Source organism: Urocampus carinirostris, chromosome 2 (genome assembly GCF_059441175.1).
Source record: "Urocampus carinirostris isolate Australia breed hairy pipefish chromosome 2, RoL_Ucar_1.0, whole genome shotgun sequence".
Classification (NCBI taxonomy): Eukaryota; Metazoa; Chordata; class Actinopteri; order Syngnathiformes; family Syngnathidae; genus Urocampus; species Urocampus carinirostris.
This window is the reverse complement of record NC_142350.1, coordinates 30,769,200-30,790,370: the sequence shown is the minus strand read 5'-3', so window position 1 is coordinate 30,790,370 and position 21,171 is coordinate 30,769,200. Positions and strand designations below refer to the sequence as shown.

Below are 21,171 nucleotides of genomic sequence, written 5' to 3'. Positions count from 1 at the left end.
GAAATGAGACACTGTTACTCAGATAATTCAAACGTCTTGCGTACTGTCAAAATAGAAAGGGCAGCATCCCTGTATCAGTGGCATCAATAAAATTGGCCAAACCTTTACTCCTACAACTGTCCCCGTCTTACAACTGTACAGGGTTTCCCCTAAACCTTTCTATTGATGCTTTTATTCAAAACGAGCAGCGCATAAACATAATTTATAAATTAAAGTAAGATGATAAAACTATTTTAATTCAATGCCACAGTTATATAGTGGTTTCTTGCTCTGCTAAGGGCCCGGTCACACAGCCGTTTGCGGCTGAATCACGGCCAGAAATTTCTGCCTGTGAGGCGGACGCTATTGGACGCCTTGAGATCACTGTACAGACGAGATACAGCAGTTTTTAACACGCGGTCGGAAATTCACGCGCGGTTGGCAGCGCGAAAAAGTTTTGCGCTGCTCAATACTTTAGAGCACGGGTACACAGCCTTACACGGGCGTATCGAGGCTGAATCACGGCCAGAAATTTCTGGCCGTGAAGTAGACGCTGTTGGGCGCTGTTGGACGCTTTGAGACCGCCATATAGACGAGATACAGCCGTGCTTTACTCGCGGTCGGAAATTCACACGCGGTTGGCCGCGCGAAAAAGTTTTGAGCTGCTCAAAACTTTGTGCACGTGTTAACCGCAGGCGGCACACGAGGTAATGACGCGGAAATGACGCGGAACGACGTGCTCTGGCCGCGGCCAGGGCGTGGTTACACATGGGTAGGACGGGAAATTTCAGTGGGTCATCGTGGGTGGAGCATGGTCATAGCATGTTCTGCGCCTGTATCGCGGTGTTATTACGTGAAATTAGCGTGTTACGCGTGTGACGGTCAAACGCCTTTCTCCGCGTATATACAGTGCGATTTGCCGAGCACACGTCAGTTGTGCTCGAGACGTCAAGGGGTGGACATGGATCCCCATCACCGTAGTGACCTCGTCTTAATCCATTTTTATTTCTTGACATTTATTTTCATTCATAACAAGATAATAAAATAAAAATGAAAAACTATTACAATAATAACATATTGGCTTCTTCGGTGCCATAGCTTGAAATCTTGATCTTCACGGGACTGTGTCTTGAGCGGTTATGATTTCTACAGCCCAGTGTTATGCTGAGAAATGCATCCCTGCCGAGATTTGCATCCCCTCGCTACTACAATGACTTTTACCTCGTTTTATCTCACTTTTATATCACTTTTAAGGAATGTAATGGCGAACATATAACCAAATGCACTTCGTCTTGCATTTGTTGGGAATGTAATACAACTTAAACCATTCCGTCTTTGTTTTTGTTGTGAACGTAATCGAACGGTAATGCACACCGTATATATATATAAAATCCTCCCCCAACAAAAGCGATCATATTCTATATAAAACGTTTATTAAAACAATAAAGCGAGCTAATTATAACAATTGGGAGATCCTAGTCTATATAACACGTTTATTTAAACAATAAAGTGCGATCGTATTCTACAAAATGCGTTTGTTAACGCGGATGAAAAAGTCACCAACGTCAATGCAAAGCGATCGCAGAATGCGCGTTCACGCGAGGGGAGGGGGTGTGGGGGGGGGTGGTTGCGTAGGAGTCGGATTTGGGCACAACACCGGCTCGGGAGCTTTTATACCCGTGGTCCACACGAGAAAATGACGCGGAAATGACGCGATGAGGAAGCGGAACAGTCGCCGGCGTCTGTTTTGCGGGCATACCACCGATGAACAGCGGGTTGGCCAATTTTACGCATTTTCCATCGCGGGGAACCACGGGCAAAAAAAAAACGCAAAATTTTACCCACGATACAGACGCAAATGGCTGTGTGACCGGGCCCTTAGCAACTTATGATAAGATCTAGGCTCATTTATTTGTATATATGAACCTCACCGCACGTTACTGGACAGTAGTAAGGTATAAAGTACTTTGCATGCTTTCCGTCAAATCACACTACACTAGACGCTTTACATTCATTCACTTTTAATGGAGGGGTCCAGGTGCATGTGAATCATCACTGTGCAAATGTGTGATTGTGAGTGTGTGTTAAGATTGGGGGGCTGCATGACTCACTTCTGACTGTTCAAGGTGGTGGTCCTGAGGGTGCTATTTGCAGATAAGCCATTAATTCTGTCCTATCTTGTCCAGGGGTCCCTTATAGCTAGTGCACATATGTGTGTGCTAATGAGGCCTCAAATTGCACACTTATCATCCTATACATTGCCTTTCCAAATGACCCTGCTGATGGATTACAGAGAAAACTCTACATTAATGAGAGCACCTCATGCACGCTAACGTTGTGTAGAAATAATAGTAGTAGTAGTAGTAAAATTGAGTATGAAATGAAAATGTTTGGTGAAAATACATACGAAAGATTCAGGTTACGAAGTACCCAAACGGGAAAATATTGCCTCTAGTTAAAAAGGCATTTCAGGATACAAAGTCAAAATAAAGTACAGTACACGCTTATAGCCACTCCCAGATTTGCCCAAACGTAAACAAACTGGCCATCCCCTTCAAATCTGCCTGGCATCCCAGTGCGCATGCATGCTCCCAGCATGCTCTTCGTGTCACCATTACAGTTCAAATTAGAGGTAAGGAGGAGAACAGGTTCTGGTAAGATAGGACGCAGCCATCAAGCAATCAGCCCAAATTAAAGGCATTATACCAAAATCCCATTAAGTCTCAGAATTTGTGGAAAGGAATCCCCGGAAAAAGTATTGACAAGTTGGGATATCGCTAATTATGATGATGTCTGCCTCGCCCATTCCAGACAGGTTGTCAAAAGCAGAGATCAGTTTGGATCAGTTTTTCAAGAAACGTGAGGCAAAAATAAAATGAAATATTTTATTATTTCTTTTTTTATTAGTTATTTACATTATAAGACTCTTGTTTTATGTTTTTTGTATGGTAGCATACTTTTAACATGTATTTGTTTCATATTCTGATGCTCTATTACGATTATATTGAAAAAATATACTTTTGCGGGGTTTGGAACGGATTAGCAGATTTAAATTCAATTTTCCTCTCTACTAATGAAGCGTTTAAGTTACTAAGCTACTCCCAGAACTAATTAAACACATAAGTAGAGGTACTACTGTATTAAGCCCCAAAAATAGAAAAAAGTCAAATAAAATGTTGGAAGTGTATTTCTATTTTTTCACTATTCTTTTTATTTAGTGTCAGCAGCTCCACTCAACCAGTAGTTAAATTGAAATTAAAGTTAAAACACATTTACAATAAAATTATACAGCGATAATAAAAGGAGAAGAACAATATCTAAAATGGGAATAGGATCCACCAAAAGATCTCCCAAGAGAACAAAATAGTTACTTAGAACTACACAATATGTCTTTCAAAATGTTTGTATTGACACAATACAAGGCTCCAGGTAAAAACAATTAAGATACATGTTTTCAAATGAAATGAAAATAAGTAAACATGCTAAACGGCCACATTGTCTGTGAAAATAAAGTTTTACTTAGTAAGAATATATTTTTTTCTTTTGGTAGTTACAAATACAAAATGACAATTTTATTCCTTTTTTTCCCGAATGAATATAAATGAAGTCTTTCACAACATTAGTCAGCATAATTATAACTTTTATTTGGTTTTAGAATTTGAAAATACAAGAAAATACATCATGGATATTCACTTGATTTGTTCTTGATGCATAATGATCTCCTTTAAAGAATACATTTATATAATAAAACACACTGTCAAGACTAAACCCTTCATAACGATTTTATGGAGAGAGGAAACATATTCAATGTGGAAGTCAGCTTTTGGACGGCAAAGGAATGATACCAAACACAATATAAAGCATGAGACTACTAATTAGCACATTTATTGATCATCCGCTGACACTTTCACCTGACCAGTAAACGGATTGCTTTACAATTTTGGGTTACAAATCACATATGTTCGGGTAACATCATATAGCTTAGAGTTTGTGGTGTCAAAAACGTGTTATGACAAAAAAAAAAAGATAAAAAAAAGGGTACTAATGGGACAGTGGTTAAAAGGGGAACTTTTATCTAATATAAATAAATAGATATATGCAATGTGTATTGTACAATTTGATACTCAAAATTCCGGAACAAAATAGTTTTCCCCCATTATTTTAGAACTAGTACCAATATTGTACTTGAAGAGCAGAAATATGCTTTACACTCAAAACCAACGGTGGCCAGATGATGAAAGTGCTGTATCTGAGTCATATCAGGAGGTTTCTCCTTCTACTGGTAATCATGGAAACCAGTAGTGTCTGTTTCTAAGGGCCCGGTCACACCGCCTTTTGCGTCTGTATCGCGGGTAAAAATTTGCGATTTTTTTTTTTGCCCGCGGTAGAAAATGCGCAAAATTGGCCAACCCGCTGTTCATCCGTGGTATGCCCGCAAAACAGATGCTGGCGACTGTTCCGCTTCCTCATCGCGTCAGTTCCACGTCCTTTCCGCGTGTGGACCACGGGTATAAAAGCTGCCGAGCCGGGCTGTAGAAATCATAACCGCTCAAGACACAGTCCCGTGAAGATCAAGATTTCAAGCTATGGCACCGAAGAAGAAGCCAATATGTTATTATTGTAATAGTTTTTCATTTTTATTTTATTATCTTGTTATGAAATGAAAAGAAATGTCAAGAAATAAAAATGGATTAAGACGAGGTCACTACGGTGACGGGGATCCATGTTCACCCCTTGACGTCTCGAGCACAACTGACGTGTGCTCGGCAAATCGCGCTGAATGTACGCGGAGAAAGGCGTTTGACCGTCACACGCATTACACACGCTAATTCACGTGATTCAGCCGCGATACAGACGCAGAACAAACGTGCTATGACCGTGCTCCACCCGCGGTTACCCGCTAAAATTCCGCGTCCTACCCGCGTGTAACCGCGCCCTGGCCGCGGCCGTAGTGTAGCACGTCGTTCCGCGTCCGTACCGCGTCATATCCGCGTGTGTACCACGTGTGCCGCCCGCGGTTACCCATTTTGAGCAGCGCAAAACGTTTTCGCGCGGACAACCGCGTGTGAATTTCTCGCCGCGTGTAAAGCATGGCTGTATCTCGTCTGTATCGCGATCTCAAAGCGTCCAACAGCGTCTGCTTCACGGGCAGAAATTTCTGGTCGTGATTCAGCCGCGATACAGACGCAAACGGCTGTGTGACCGGGCCCTTAGGCGGGAACAAATGCCTACCCCAAAAAACAGCCTGGAGACAGAGACACACAACCGGAAGTAGTGCCTCGACAACCCAGGTGGTTAGGGGATCCGTGAACCATGATGGTATGGACTATATTTTCCCGACTGCAGGGCACATCTAAAAACCTAAAATGTGCCAGAAATTCAAAAGTGCGCCCTACTATACAGCCCACCTTATTTTATAGACAGGAATGACAGTAAATAGAATTGACAATAAATAATTACAATGAAAAACTTATTCTAGTTGTGAAACCAGATTTTCTAATATGTATGTTCTATGATTTTTCTAGATAAAGCCTACTGTCACCCTTTGAGTGACTGGAAGGATAGAACTAATTCGTAATGTATGTAATAGCCTAATACATACGTTCTATGCTTTTTTTTTTTTTTTTTTTTAAATAAAACCCTCACGCTGACTGTAGTTTTAATATCATGGGCCTTACCAGCTCAGTAGCCTAGATGGTAAGGCGCCCGCTTTGAGACTGGGAGGTCGGTGGTTCGCGCCCCGGCCGAGTCATTCCTAAGACTTAAAAAGTGGTCGGCGGCGCCCTCTGTTGGCTGCGGCTGCATCGGCTCGCTACAACGGGTCAGGTGCAATCGACATTTCGTTCTGTGTACATTGTTACACAGAATGACAATACAAGGAAATTATTATTATTATTATTATTATTGTCCAGAGCTCCATATACATAAAACAATCTCCTAAGGGAATATTTCAAGGGTATGCCTTATTCTCTGGAAAATGCAGTACGTACATAACAACATCACAATCAATAAACTCTTCGAACGTACTTATAATTTATAATATAATTAACAATAAATTATGTAAATATAAGAAATAAACATTAATTTACGATAGATCTGAAAAGATGTATACACCCATCTAGGTAAAATGTGCACATCAAAATCAATTCATAATAGCATTGCTATTACAATCTGACTGTAAGCGTTCATTTACACAGATGCGTTTTCCTAATAAGTGCTTTCGTTGCGTCTGTCAGATCCTCAAAACAGTTCTTTACTCTGGTTGCTAAGGTGACTAAATGCCAGACTTCCACTGCAAAGTGGAGCATGGTGTGCAGAGGCTCATTTGCATAAAGCCAAAACTAGCTCATCTCAAGAGGGCTGTAAAAATAACTTGAGGAAACCTTGAGTCCTCTCGATATTGTTTAAACTCTTCTACGAGGATGTTTTTAACAAAGGGAGCTATAAATTGTATGTTGTTGATTTTCGTGGTCCCACAGTACTTTTCATAATTTCCAGAGATTCCCAGCTATAACACAAATGACTTGTCTTTTGAGTGAAATGTATTTTTAAAGGGACGGTGTGTACTATTTGCAGACTAGATTACGTTGTATTTTGTGGTGTAACTGGAAATGAGTGCTATAAAGCACAAGGAAAAATTCTGACTACGGAGACTCAAAGTCATCAAACCGTACCATTGTTTTTCTCATTTTTTTGCCCATGGCTTTTATTTTTTTCGGTACCCTTAGCAGCAAGATGGCTGAAATGTATGTCAGCTCCGTCTAGGTAAAGTGCTTATTATGTGAAATAAATCCAAACTTTTTGCGTATTTTAAATTAATGCAAGTTAGATCATAGTTCATTTTTTCCCCATTTATTTTGAAATCAGTTTTTTTTTTGATGAATGACATTTTCCCACTAAGACAAGCCTAATAATACACACTGTCCCTTACATTCTTGTCTTGACTTATAGCAGGTTTGAGTCTTACTCACTAAAGGAGATTTAACTAAATTTTTAAGCACTATTACATTTTTAACACTAGACAGGCATAAAAACCTGTCACCTTTTGGAGAAATTCACTGTTTAAAAGTCAAAAAGGGTGGCCTATGTCAATTGTGTAGAACCAAGGCGAAAATGTTTGCTGGGAGGTTGTGGGGTATAAAACGGATTCATACTTGACACGCGAGGCATTAGAAGTGCCAGATATATTTCTTGGGATACTCTTAGCCTAGTATTTGGTCTGTACAGGAGCAGGCTACAATCTAGCTGTAGAGAATAAATCACCAAAGTAACTGTGCCAAGCAAAATTATACCTGCTGTCATGCAAGCAACTAGAGGTTAAATTCAGACAGGATAATACACTTATAATTTTGTTGAGGTTGTACAGTGTACCAGAACATATCTCCTCAGCACACTTCTCACTGCTTGACCACCAACCCATTTTCATGCCTGATTAGAGTTAAAGCATTTAAACTGGTTTGCCTTTACCTTCAATGCAATTAAATATTTAACTCTTACCTCAATATTTTAGAGCTTTAAAGGGACAGCGTGTAATACTTAGTGCCTTCTGATGGTACAAAAAACGTTCATCCAGTAAAAAAAAAATATATTTGAAAATACATGAACTATAATACCAATGTTAATTGTTCGGAAAAAAATCATGGGTTGAGAAATTTGTATTTCTTTTACACTGGCATCCCAGCTTAAGCCGGCACCATGTTTGTCCGGTATTCTGCCACCACGCTGTGACATGTATCATTGGCCCTCACTCCTACCAGACAACATAATGCCATCGAGTGGTGAAATATTACACATTGGTGCTTTAAAGATACTTTAATCTTGAGTTAAAGCAGTTTTTAATCATTCATGTGTTAATGCAGCTTTAACTCTTAACAAATCTTTGAAGGTGTTTAAACTCAACCATTTTTTATTTCCCCCAAGAGGTACAACTTTAAAGCCACTTTAACTTCAGATTTACAGCAAATACTTGTTATTATTATTTTTTTCGACTAGGAGGCACTAAATATTGCACACTTTCTCATCCATCCATCCATCCATTATCCGTACCGCTTATCCTCAGTAGGGTCGCGAGGGTGCTGGAGCCAATCCCAGCCGTCTTCGGGCAGTGGGCAGGGGACACCCTGAACTGGTTGCCAGCCAATCGCAGGGCACACAGGGACAGACATTTCGCTCACTCATTCACACCTAGGGACAATTTGGACCGACCGATTAACCTAACATGCATGTTTTTTGAATGTGGGAGGAAACCGGAGTGCCCGGAGGAAACCCACGCAAGCACGGGGAGAACATGCAAACTCCACACAGGGGGTTCGATGTCATGACCCCGGCACTGTGCCGCACATGCGCTAACCACTGTGCCGCCGTGCTGCCCTTGCTCACTTTCCCATTAAGTAAAATAAAAACACGATGCTCATTTACTATTGATCAAAAATGTCCATATATTTGTAATTTAAATAGATTTAATATCATATCAAATACTCATGCACGCAAAAGTTTTTATTTTCTAATGTAGACGGTCAGTGCTGGTGATGTTCTGAACCTATTTTATTTTATTTCATGCAGCCGTTTTTAGTTATTGTGTCCTTCTCGATCAATATCGCCCACTGCTGCTCAGCCCCTCGCTGGCTTCACACAATTAGAATCCATTTAAAAGAAACCATGTTCACTTGTTCAGTGGCTATGTTCTATTGATTTGTTCTTGGGTTACTTACTTTTTCTTACTGTGTGTGCCTACAGCCAGCAAACGGATCGCTTGAAATTTGTGATGTTTGAAACGTGGTGATTTAGGCGATCATTTGCATTTATGGACACAAACGCGCTTCACTCAATCAAATGCTGCACACTTGTCACTTAGCAAACAATATATTTGATCCCCATTTAACCGGAATGCTGTCAGGTTTCTGACTTTGGGGTCACAGGTTGGATGTTCTGGACTTTGGAAAGTGTCACAGGTACTTTTCCTTCCCCGGGAGTTGGTGCTTTCGAAATTGGAGTGCCTGCGATAAAAGCATCAAAACAATATATTAATTTATAGATAAGCATTGACACGCAGAAATAAAATCTGCATAACCACTAGGCTGGTTGTTCTGCGATTTGGCCTACTGTTGTGTTTCCGAAATGGGGCATGCTGTTAAGCCTGGGAGAACCCCGAATAGGTTCCCGAGATTTTAAACCTAATGACAGAGGGTGGTAATGCACCAAAGTCATGGACGCCAACCTCAACTGAAATCAAAGACTAAGAAGAAGAAGAAAACAAAGACAAAGAAGAAGAAGAAAGAGAAGACAAAGAAGAAGAAACACAAAAGGTAGCAATAATGCGAAATCAAATCACTTGCCTTAATTTAACCTGAACTTAGGAAAAAAGCAAAATAATACAATTTACAGCAGGGGTCGGGAACCTATGGCTCGCGAGCCATATATGGCTCTTTCTATGAGTACCTATGGCTCAGAGACAAATTTGATTGCATGCAAAATATCTTCATCTTGTTCGAAACTTGCGTTGTTCATCCTATTCAGGTACACGCAAATCCAATCCAAAGCTGAGTAGCTGATGTTACTTCGCAGTATATATAGGGCACGTTTTTCACTACAATTTACAGTCAAGGTGTCACGCAAAAAAAGGGGGAAAAAAAACTCGTTTTGGCTGTACAACGCTAAAGAATCTTTTATTTAAAAGTTCACTATATAATCTGTGTTCAGTGTTCAGATACTTTATGATGAATCCACAGAACTGTAAATACGCCAAAACACCGGAAGAGAACTTAGTCATTTGATTGGGTGAGTGGGAGGGATGGGTGGAGCTATGCAAAAAGTACAAGCATTCCCTCCCATCTCTCGCCAAAGGTAAGCACATAAGGCTCCCTATTCTCAGAATGTTGTGACGTTTTTACAAAATAAATGCTTGCATCTGGTTTTGAAACCAATATGTATGAAAAAAAGGGTCAAAAGGAGTTTAACCGATCTTGAGTAATTGCAAGAAAGAGACAAGTTTAAAGTGCTCTGTTTGTTGAATTTGGGTCAGGGGCTCTGGCATTATTCTCTTTTCATAATTTTTATCAAATCATCAAAAATAAATGTGCTGAAGACTAAGCTTTTGTCTGGGGCGCGGGTTTAGCAATTTAGTAAATTTGTCTCATAATATATGGTGTGGCTCTTTCCCAAAATAAAATTAATATTTTTTGCTTTTATGGCTCTTTGAGTCAAAAAGGTTCCCGACCCCTGATTTACAGGAACACTTTTTCATTTAACATATTTAGTTTCTCATTTAACTGTAAATTTAAATTATTTTAAAGTAAATTATTAAGGATATTATTTACAATGGCATCCTATATTTCATTAAATAACTGGTAACACCAGAAGTAAAAAGTATAAAATAATGAAAAAAATGATAGTTGATATGAGTCTGTAATTGCATTAGATAAACACATTTAATTATTTTTAACAACATTCTGTTTATTTTCATTTGGCACTGCAACGTTCTGAGGCATCAAACCGGCACCTGGACATCATGCAGACCGTCATCTAGAACCTGCTGCATTAGCTGAGGTTTTGAGACAGGCAGTTTGTTGTTGCTGTCAATTAGACTTTTTTTTAAGGATTTTAGTTATTATTGTTATTGTTTATGTTGCCTGTGTATTATCCGCTAATGCCCCTGGAACATCTATTGGAGCCTGGTCATCCTGGAAGGGGGCATTTACCTCATGTCAAGGGGCAACCCCCTTCTCAAGGTTTCTCAATTGTCCTCATGCAGAGTACTTTTGAGTTATTCTTTGTCCTCATGTCATTTTCAGATCATGTCTGTGCAGCCCTTTGAAACGATTGTGATTAAGAATTATACAAATAAATATGACAACAATTAGATGGAGCAGCAAAGCAAGTAATATCTATTTGGAAATATTGTAAAATGACTGGGAAAAACAATTAAAATATATTAATATAAGAAAAGTGATAACCAAATGTTTTATTTTCCTAAAAGTCTAAGTGTAATATTTTGGGGGATAAATTGAAAAAAATTACCAATAAAAGTATGAGATAAAAGGTTGAAAACACTAGCATTACAATCACAGGAATATCTAAGACAGATTACATTAAAACAAATAGTATATACATTTTCTTTTGAATGTATTTTTTTTATCCAAAAACCAAGGTGTAGGGGACCGGAACTTAACTTTATGTTATATTTTAGATAAGTAAGCTCTGACCGGAAATGTCTAAGTATGATCGCCAATAGGCATACTGTCTAGAGTCTGGACCAGTGGTCTCCAACCTTTTTAAGATACTTGTTGTTACTAATTTCCGCAAAGGGAAGTCAGTTTTATATAGATTTCTAAAATAAAAACTTTTCAAGTTATGACTGTGTTGTTACTATGTTATTACCAGGTTAACGACTGGAAGTAGGATTACATAGAGTCAGTAAACCACTAAAAAACATTTGACCACATAATCACAATAGGTTCGTGGGCACCTCATCTGTCATTCCGGGGCACCACGTTGGAAACCCCTGGTCTATACAGTATGCCTAACCGCAGAGCACAATGGTCTCCCCTAAGGACAGCTGAGGTGCCCTCGGACATGTTCTGAAAATAGTTCACTAGTCCTTGGTAGTTGTGTTTTTCTAGTAAAATATTGTTTTTTTTTTGTGGTTGGCTGGGTATATTTAACCTGACTTCCAATAATTACCTTTGTAATAACATAGTAAAAAATAGTAAGCTGTTTTTCTTTTACAAATGTGTATAAAACTGGTTGCACTAATTAGTAACAAAATATAGACATCCGCTTGATTAAGGTTAAAGACCCCTAGGTATTGTGACGACCATTTATAATGCACACACAATCTAAAATATTTATAAGAAAATACAAAACAAAAACTGTTGTTTGATAACATTTTAAGCAGCAAAGAATCCGACCTTACCGACTGTTGACTGCAAATCTGCCAACCGCTCTTTAAACTTTTGCTGCAGATATAATTCCTCTTTGGAGTAGTTTTTGGCAAAGGCAGACAACAGAAGTCCCACAGCCATGGAAGTGCCACCCACACAGAAGAGCACAGCCCCGGTCAGTTTGCAAACATCCAGAGCACGGTTGAAACTGACTGCATCGCTGTTCAAAATAAGAAAATACACATTTTTCTGGGAAAAAGACTTACAATTACGCTGAATTTAAGCTGCATTGAATACCTGTCCACGAAAAGGAGATCTTCTTCACCGAATGCTTCAATCCTAGCTGGAGTAGCGTATCCCACAATGATGACAATCAAGCCAGTAAACAAAATGATCGTGCCAAACGCGAGACAGACCTGAGGGTGGGAAAAATAAAATGGATAAACAAGTGGGTCATCTTTTATTTTCAGTAATCCCTTAGTGTATTGCAGTTTACTTTTCATGGTTTTGATACTTTGAGGATTTTCATCATGGATTGTGTTCTGCACTCTGATTGGCTAAACAGTTACTCGCCCCATTTATGCCTGTGTCTGCCTGTGCATCAATAATGCTTCGGTCTAAATTGTACACGTAGCTAAAACTGCCTATCCAAACTACATTGCGTACGCGCAAATATTTCAATATATATCAACTTTCTCTCAAAGCTATCATGCCAACATAACATTTTACACCCACAAAAGCACAAAAAGACAGAGGAAGATGCTTTCTATCCGCATTAAACGTGAACTTCTCCACATTGTAATGAAAGGCAAAAACATTTATATGCCACATTTTTGTTTTCCTAATAATGTCCACAAGGTAGCATCAACACATTTGGAGCAAACGGAACAGTTTAAAAACGTTCAGAATTGCTCCTTAACTAACGTTTGCTATGGTCTGCAAAAAATAATGATAACATATCGTAACAGAAGTGCCTTCTTCACTTTTATGGCCAAATTGTGATTTGAGAGCCGTTTTATCTGCTTAACTGCCAAAGCCGGTCAACCAATCATATATTTCGGATAACCAATATATTTGACCATACGGACAATAGTTGTAACAAAGAGAAACTTGTGTAAAGTAGAGTAGTTTTATTTGTTGTTTGGAATCTTCTTTTAACACCACATTTTGTTTTCCAAACTCATCCACATAATAGCAAGAACATATCTGAAGGTAACTGAATCACTTCTTGAATCGATAGAGTAGTGCACTATAGCAGAAATATGATTTTTCAAATTACAATTTGACTCAAGTCCAACTTTTGAGAGGTAATAGAGCATTGCTATGGTGACCAAGTGAGGCTTCCCATTTGTGCCCAGGTCTTTGTTTACTTGGAGGATACATGTACCTTCTGGTCCATGTTTGCTTGCATTACATACCTTTGTGTTAAATAATATCATGATTGACAATTTGTCAAGTGTACATTTAACTTTGGAAAGCTCTGTCAGCCATGTTTTTTATTTCTGTTTTAATGCTTTTTATAGTTTGTCTAGAACTTTTGCATGCAATGTATCATTATAATACTGATTTAAATGAATATTTAGACATTTTAGTGGACTTGATTGAAATATTTTTTGAAGACTATTTCATTGTATTGCATATGGTCTGAATCCGTATGCATAATATGTCTGCCTCAACACTTATTTCTATATCTACAATTGAAAAGCAAAATGAGTATAATTAGAGAGTTCACTGATCTTTTCACTGCCTGGGGTCGTCAGGGCAATACTTCCTGTGGTGTAGCTTGGGCATGTACAGCCTGGCAGCGGCCAACCCTCTCCGGGCCTATTTTTTGGTAGGTGTTTGCTCCCCCACATGAAACAGATACTATTGGTTTCCATGTTTCCAAGTAGCAGGAGAAGACTCCTGATGTGACTCAGATACGTTTTTTATTTTTATTTTTATTGATGTTCATTCTGTTTTGTGTATTGTTAGACAATACAAAATCTGTTGCGACCTAGTCATCCTGGAAGGATGGTTATCACATGTGAGGACCCTTCTCAAGGCTGCTTATTTTTCCTCATGTTGAGGTTTTTAGTTTTTGCCCATATGTTGGTTTCACATCAGGGGATGGTGTTATTGTTTCCTATGCATTCCTTTGAGACATGTGACTTGACTTTGACAGTACAGACGTTACTTGTAAACAAAAACATTTACAAAGTAAAATAATTTTATTTGTCAAACAAATGCTTGAGCCTGTATATTGAGTTTGTTCTTAGGTTTCAACATCCATCCATCCATCCATTATCTGCACCGCTTATCCTCAGTAGGGTTGCGAGGGTGCTGGAGCCCATCCCAGCTATCTTCGGGCAGTGGGCAGGGGACACCCTGAACTGGTTGCCAGCCAATCACAGAGCACACAGGGACAGACAATCCATTCGCTCATTCACTCCTAGGGACAATTTGGACCGGCAAAATAACCTGACAAGCATGTTTTTGGAATATGGGACGAAACCGGAGTGCCCGGAGGAAATCCACGAAAGCACGGGGGGAACATGCAAACTCCACACAGGGGGGTTGATCTCATGACCTCAGAACTGTGCCGCACACGCGCTGACCACTGCGCCGCCATGCCACCCGGGTTCAAACATGTTAACTAAAAAAACAAAAAAACAAAAAAAAAAACTGAAGGTTTGTACTTTGCGGGTTTTGAATATCTAGGGACCAATGCGGAATGCAACCCCTGTGGAAAACGAGGGGTTACTCTATATGTTATTATACCACAAATGCAAATGGTAGTTTATCTCACCTTCCAGAGTAAAGAGCTCCACCTGCTAGGCGATCTCTGAATCTGAAAATCTTCATCACGTTCCCAGATGGAAGCTGTGCACTCCTCATAAAACTGGATGACAGAGACATGTATAAAAAACTGAAGTGGCTCTTTATTCATTCCTCAATTTTTCACCATTGTTTTATTTGTACCTGGTGCAAGTAGGAGCGGACACCATATTGCTGGCAGTTTCCACTGGCTTGGGCTTGCTCGCTGTATTCCGAGCCACAGATTTCAGAGCAAGACGCCATCCTTCACGGCTTCCGGTCTGCTTGAACAAACACAGATAGTATTGCATGAATGAATCCGCCCACACAGGTTTCCCTGTTTAATGCACACGCGCATACAAACACTTATGCATTTCTAATCGCATTTACCCAAACACACTCGCACAAAGTGGTTTCCTTATAAATAGGCACCGTGGAAAGCGTTCTGGTGTGGTTTTGACAGGCGTACAGCAGTAGACATAAAAAACACAGAGAGAGTTATCAACACACCCCAGAAAAGCATTGGCAGTCTGGAAAAAATTGCCGGATTGGGAGCCAACAACATTACAAATTACTCGTAGGCGCCACAGGCCTCTTAAAACAAGGACCAACACGCATAGAGACAATTCATTTTGCAGGGCAATCATAACACTAAACAAGCACACAAGACCTTGACAAAAATATCTTTATTGCCTATGTATATAAAAAAAAAACGTATTCATATCAGCTTTCTTATTTTGTCATTGCACCCCTTGTCATTACACTATCATTCTACCTTGTACATATGTTTACTTGTTTATATTGTTCATTCATTCATTCATTCATTCAAATTTTCTTTTAACCCTTTATTACCTATTCATCATGGCATGCCATGTTTAATCTCATTATAAACGATGTTAACTATGTTGTTCTACTTTACATTAAAGAGAGAAAAACACAATAAAGATACACTTTATCGTTGAAAACTTTGGTAGCAATCGATACCCCTTGATCTGCATAAGGACTAGAATCCAGTCTTATGGTGGGAAAACTACAGCCTGTGGGCTACATGCAGCCCGTCAGGCTTTTTAATTCATCTTGCCAAACAAAATGACTGATATGATTTTGATAAAATATGATTATATGATTATTATAAAATGTAATTTATTTCATTTTTTATCATTTGTTGATTCGTCACCACTCTTGTTCCCAGTGTCTTCAAGTGTGGCTTTCTTAATGGAAAACAAAAAATCATTAAGCGTTCATCTGTACTGTGGTCAAGGTCAAAATTTAAATAGCTGTACTTGCTATTTTTATTTATTTATTTTACGTCTCAAGATATGTATCACATTTCATGGAAAAAAATGTAAAATTGGTGAGTTAGCCCACGTTTACTTATTCAAGTTAGAAATGTCTTTATTGTCATTGCTAACATCGTAGAGAACATTGTTTACAACTAGATTGGACACGGCACTTGAGGATAAACACGTATTAAAGACTTAGACAAGAAAAATTAAATAAAAAGAATGTCAAAATGAATTGGTAATCAATTTTGGGTGGTATTAATCAAGGCCCAGTTTGAATTTCTATGCCTGCCAATTTCTTGCGTGTACCAAATGGCCCCTAATTTATACATCCTTCCATCTAACAACCGGGCCCGTCCTTCTGCCATGTCCAACATGTAAATAAATTCAATGACATAATCCCAATCAAAACTGTTCACAAACGCCTTTTGGGATAATCTCACATTGACTTGTTTTAAATAAGGCATTCATTTTTTTAAAAAAAGAACCCACTACCAGTGTAGATTACTTCTTAAAGTGTGTAATAGACAACAGGAAAGTAGCAACAATCCTAATTCTTGGATTAGTAACAACTAATGAGCAAACTGGGGTCAATTCTTTGCACAGCGGGGCCTTCAGATGCACAAAAAAAATACTCCCACAACCATACTTCAAAAAACCCATCAAATGATTGGAACTTGACTTGAGTCCTCAACCCCAGGCCCCTGAACTAAAATGAAAATACACACAGAGGAACAAAACATATTTGAGTCATTTGTGAATAATTAAGGATTATGAATGTCTTGGGTTAACGCTGCAATGTAATACATTATGCCAGTTTTTGTTGTTCTCACTTTGGCAAACAGGTGGCAGTCTAATGAATGCTATCATTCAGACAATAGTACCTCTTCTACTACAACTAGTGTAGACGACTTAAATATATCCACCTGTAAGTATTGGTATGGATCAGATTGTGTTGCTTCATCGTTTATGTAACCCTCTGTTATTTTATAATAAAAAGCCAAACACACACTTACAGTCAATCTGTCAAAATTGTGTGTAATTCAAACTAAATTATCATTTGTTTTACAAAGATTTGGCGCAAATATAAATCCTACATCTTAAAAATGATATTCTTTAGGGCCTCTTAGTGGCTGGCTGGTTAGCGCACAGTCCAGGTGTGAAGCTCCAGAGTTCACTTTAGCTATTGGCCTTCCTGTGCGGAGTTTGCATGTTTTTTTCATGTCTCCATGGATTTCCACCAGGCAGTCAGGTTTCCTCCCACATTCTATAACCATCCATGTCAAGTTAATTAGCTCGTTCAAATTGTTCTTGGATGCGAATGAGCAAGTAAGTAGTCTGTCTCGGTTTGCCTTAGCCTGGCTGGCAACCAGTTCAGGTTGCCCCTTGCCCACTGCCTGAAGATGGGCTCCAGCACCCTTGCAACACTAGTGAGGATAAGTGGTTCAGAAAATGGATGGATGTATGATATTTCTTTAAATGATACCTCTGGAATTATGCTAATAAAAAATGGTTCAGGGGAAAATCCTATTTTTTGTCTTTTCAAAGGAAGTATCTTGAGGATAGAGCACACACTGTGCAGTGTACAATATTATCCTCTGCAATTACATTTGATGTCATGACTCACTACTTGAATACATAAATGATAATAATGGTCTTGTTTTCTTTTAATTATATCTCATCTGCTGACTCCTTCCAACAATGACCAAATTACATGGTGCAAAACACAACAGTATGGGTAATGACATTTATTTATAACAGGTCTTGAAGATGTTTCTATGGTCATGGCAAAAATCAAAACAGTAGAAAAATAATACTCGGTGGTATGTTTCATTGCTTATGTGATTGATTTTACTGGATGGCCAAAAAATGATTTCACACTGGAACAAATGACAACAAAACACATTTTCTTTAAAGACATTAAAGTAACTCGGCAATCTTTGACTAATGCACTAAACCAAATTTAATGACATGTTTGATTATTATTTTTTTAACATGTCCGCATTAAATCTGTAACTAAGTAACAATGACTAAATGTGCATTGAATCAAATATGGATTATTTACATCTAATTCAACATACTTGCAATGGAATGGGTGGCAGGACATTTGTTAGAATTCCGATAAAATGAAATCGGCACCACTAGACAATTGCAATTTACATCAAAATCCATTTATTGTTTTACAACATGGGCTAGTCTCCAAGCACTACCTTTTATATATTTTTGCCTGTCTATACTAACTTTTAAACACAATTTTCAACGCATGAGTAATAAAAAAACACACATTGTTTTGATATTTTGCTTGTTATATTAATGAATATTGTTTTTATTTATGAATTAAGATTATTTTTACCATTAGGATGAGCTAAAAAATACACACTGGCTCTTCAAGTCTTTATTATATTTTTATCATGTGTAATTTTACTGTGAACAATGTTCACTACATTGTCATAAATAACAATAAAAACAATTCCAATTATTTATTTTTTAGAGTCAGAAATACCAGTACAATTTTTGTTTTCGAGGTAGTAATGAAAACAAATGTTAACAAAAACTTGAATAATACAAGTACAAATTCAACACCCCTTTTGTGTTTGTTATAAGCTGAATGGCCCACGCTTTAATTTATCATCCAATTTGTTTTCTCATCTCTTGGTTACCTTTTTAGGCTTCCTTTTCCATGAAATGTTTGCCTTTTTCCCTGTTTTTGTTGTGGATCTTTGGGCCTTTTCTTAATCATTATACCTCTTAATTTCAACTTTTGAATAATGTTAAAATTTACCTCATACTAATTATATAACAATAAAAGGTTCCTTTGTTACCTGACCATTACTTCCGGGTATTAAAACACATCTGCTAAATATTGTTTTCTCTTTCATTGTAATACTATTACCGTCTATCGTAATTTTAATCACTGACACTAGAGAGGCAGAGAGAGATGACAAGACATCCCAGTTTGTTTGAAAGTTAGAAAGTAAAAACTTGGTGTGTTTAAAACAAAATCACATTCTTAATGTGAAACGTGAAAAAACAGATTTACTTTCGCTCGATACACTATAAAACATGGTTAAAATGTGAACTTATTTTTTGTTGGACTACAAGCAACTACCTGATCTGGGTTTCCTTATTTATCTTAAAAAAATAGCATTTGAATTTAAATGTAGTTTATTCAGCATAGTTGGTATTAAAGCGGTTCAAAAGTATTTGAAAGGAATCAAGTTACAATACTGGAATATTATGGTACTTAGATTGCGTTACTGATTACATTTCTCAACAGGTAACTAGTAACTGTGTCGGATTACTTTTTTTAAAGTAACCTTACCGACCCTGGGACCCTAACACAAGAGGAGTGTTTATTTTTTGGTTTGAACAAATTTATTGACACTGATAACAGCAAACAAACAATGTGAGGTTTTAACAACCCTTCTCGACAATCTTAACAGCAATCAATCTTAACAGCAATCAAGCATATTCACAATTTCGTTATGTCTGGCAATATGACGTTTTAACATTTTTTCTGACATTTTTAACTTTTTGGGTTTGAACAAATTTATTGACACTAATAACAGCAAACAAAAAATGTGAGGTTTGAACAACCCTTCTCGACAATCTTAACAGCAATCAAGCATATTCACAATCTCGTTATGTCTGGCAATATGACGTTTTAACATTTTTAATAAGGGAATTATTGTACGTGTTGGCTTTGTCGCCATCGCTGGCTTCAGCGTTGCCAGAGAGCTGTCCTTGGTGCTAATCGCAATTGCCCCAGCACGTAAGCACACACGTACGTATTCTACGTAATACGTGACGTAAGTGCGTCCCCGCAACCCCTCTGATACATGCGCACTCACACACAATACGCTTATAATGTATTGCAGAACCACTGATTTGACGTAACATTGTTCGATGAATTCAAAGCTGGTGAAGACCGCCTTCCTTTCGAGCGAATTATACGTACTGGACATCTTTTTAGTTTTCTTCTGTTAACCTTTATTTCATGTTATATATATATATATATTCATGTTATAGCAATACGTAATCAATTCATGTAACAAAGTGAAAATGTATATTTAAAAAAAGATGTTTCTATCGACTGGTACGCACAAACCAGATGTGCACCACAGGACGGGTATCTGCGCGTGTGCGTATTTACCGAAGCACATTCTTCATTCGTCGTAAAGGACTACAATAGCCGTGCAATGGTCAAGTTGCTTCAAAATTTCGCATTTTAAAAAAGAAAAAGAAGAAATTTACCTTTCATGAGCAGCTCGGAGCGCGATGACACGCTGCTGCTTGCTTAGCCTGCTCCCATCGCTCTAAAGTCTCTCTCTCTCTCTTTCTCTCTCTCTCTCTCTCTCTGTTTCCCTCTTTATCTCTCTCTCTCTCTCTCTCTCTCTCTCTCTCTCTCACTCAATTACACTCAATCTCTTTCTCCCTTCCTCTCTCTTGCCCCTGTTTTGTTCCTCTCTGGATGATTCAGAGTTTTCTGCGCATGTGCCAACTCCTTGACAACATCATGATTCAGAGCCAAATATAAATGACCAGGCAATGGCTGGTCAGGACCGGTATTCATTCAAAATTCAACAAAACAAAACAAGATGTATGAAATAGATAGATAGATAGATAGATAGATAGATAGATAGATAGATAGATAGATAGATAGATAGATAGATAGATAGATAGATAGATAGATAGATAGATAGATAGATAGATAGATAGATAGATAGATAGATAGATAGATAGATAGATAGATAGATAGATAGATAGATAGATAGATAGATAGATAGATAGATAGATAGATAGATAGATAGATAGATAGATAGATAGATGGATGGATATGTAGGTAGGTAGGTAGGTAGGTGGGTGGGTGGATAGATAGATAGATAGATAGATAGATAGATAGATAGATAGATAGATAGATAGATAGATAGATAGATAGATAGATAGATAGATAGATAGATAGATAGATAGATAGATAAATAGATAGATAGACCAATTAAATTAAATAAATTCAATGAAATTCAATTAAATTTGAATACTGGAGTTTTGAATTTTGACTCCCGCGTAATCACCTTAATTGCTATTCTTATTGAACCTTTTTAGCTGTCACTGGCTTAATGTATGACTCCCACGGCAGTTTTTTCTTCCCTAGAGCAGTAGTTAATTTGTTTTCTCATTTAGTCAACAGTATTGATTCTTTTTTTCCCCCTTCCAACATTCCAAGAATTTCTACA

At 38.0% G+C, this 21,171-nt stretch overlaps 1 protein-coding gene across 1 annotated transcript; it reads right to left on the bottom strand.

Moving 5' to 3' along the window:
• Positions 1–3,602: 3,602 nt before the first annotated feature.
• nrsn1 (neurensin 1) lies at positions 3,603–20,354 on the bottom strand. Its single transcript, XM_088326183.1, has 6 exons — positions 20,192–20,354; positions 14,820–14,935; positions 14,647–14,739; positions 12,156–12,274; positions 11,891–12,078; positions 3,603–8,975 (listed from the first exon to the last, which is right to left on the bottom strand). The coding sequence occupies exons 2-6, from the start codon at positions 14,916–14,918 to the stop codon at positions 8,872–8,874; spliced, it is 603 nt and encodes a 200-aa protein (XP_088182309.1). The 5' UTR covers positions 14,919–14,935; positions 20,192–20,354; the 3' UTR covers positions 3,603–8,871.
• Between the last annotated feature and the right edge of the window lie 817 nt (positions 20,355–21,171).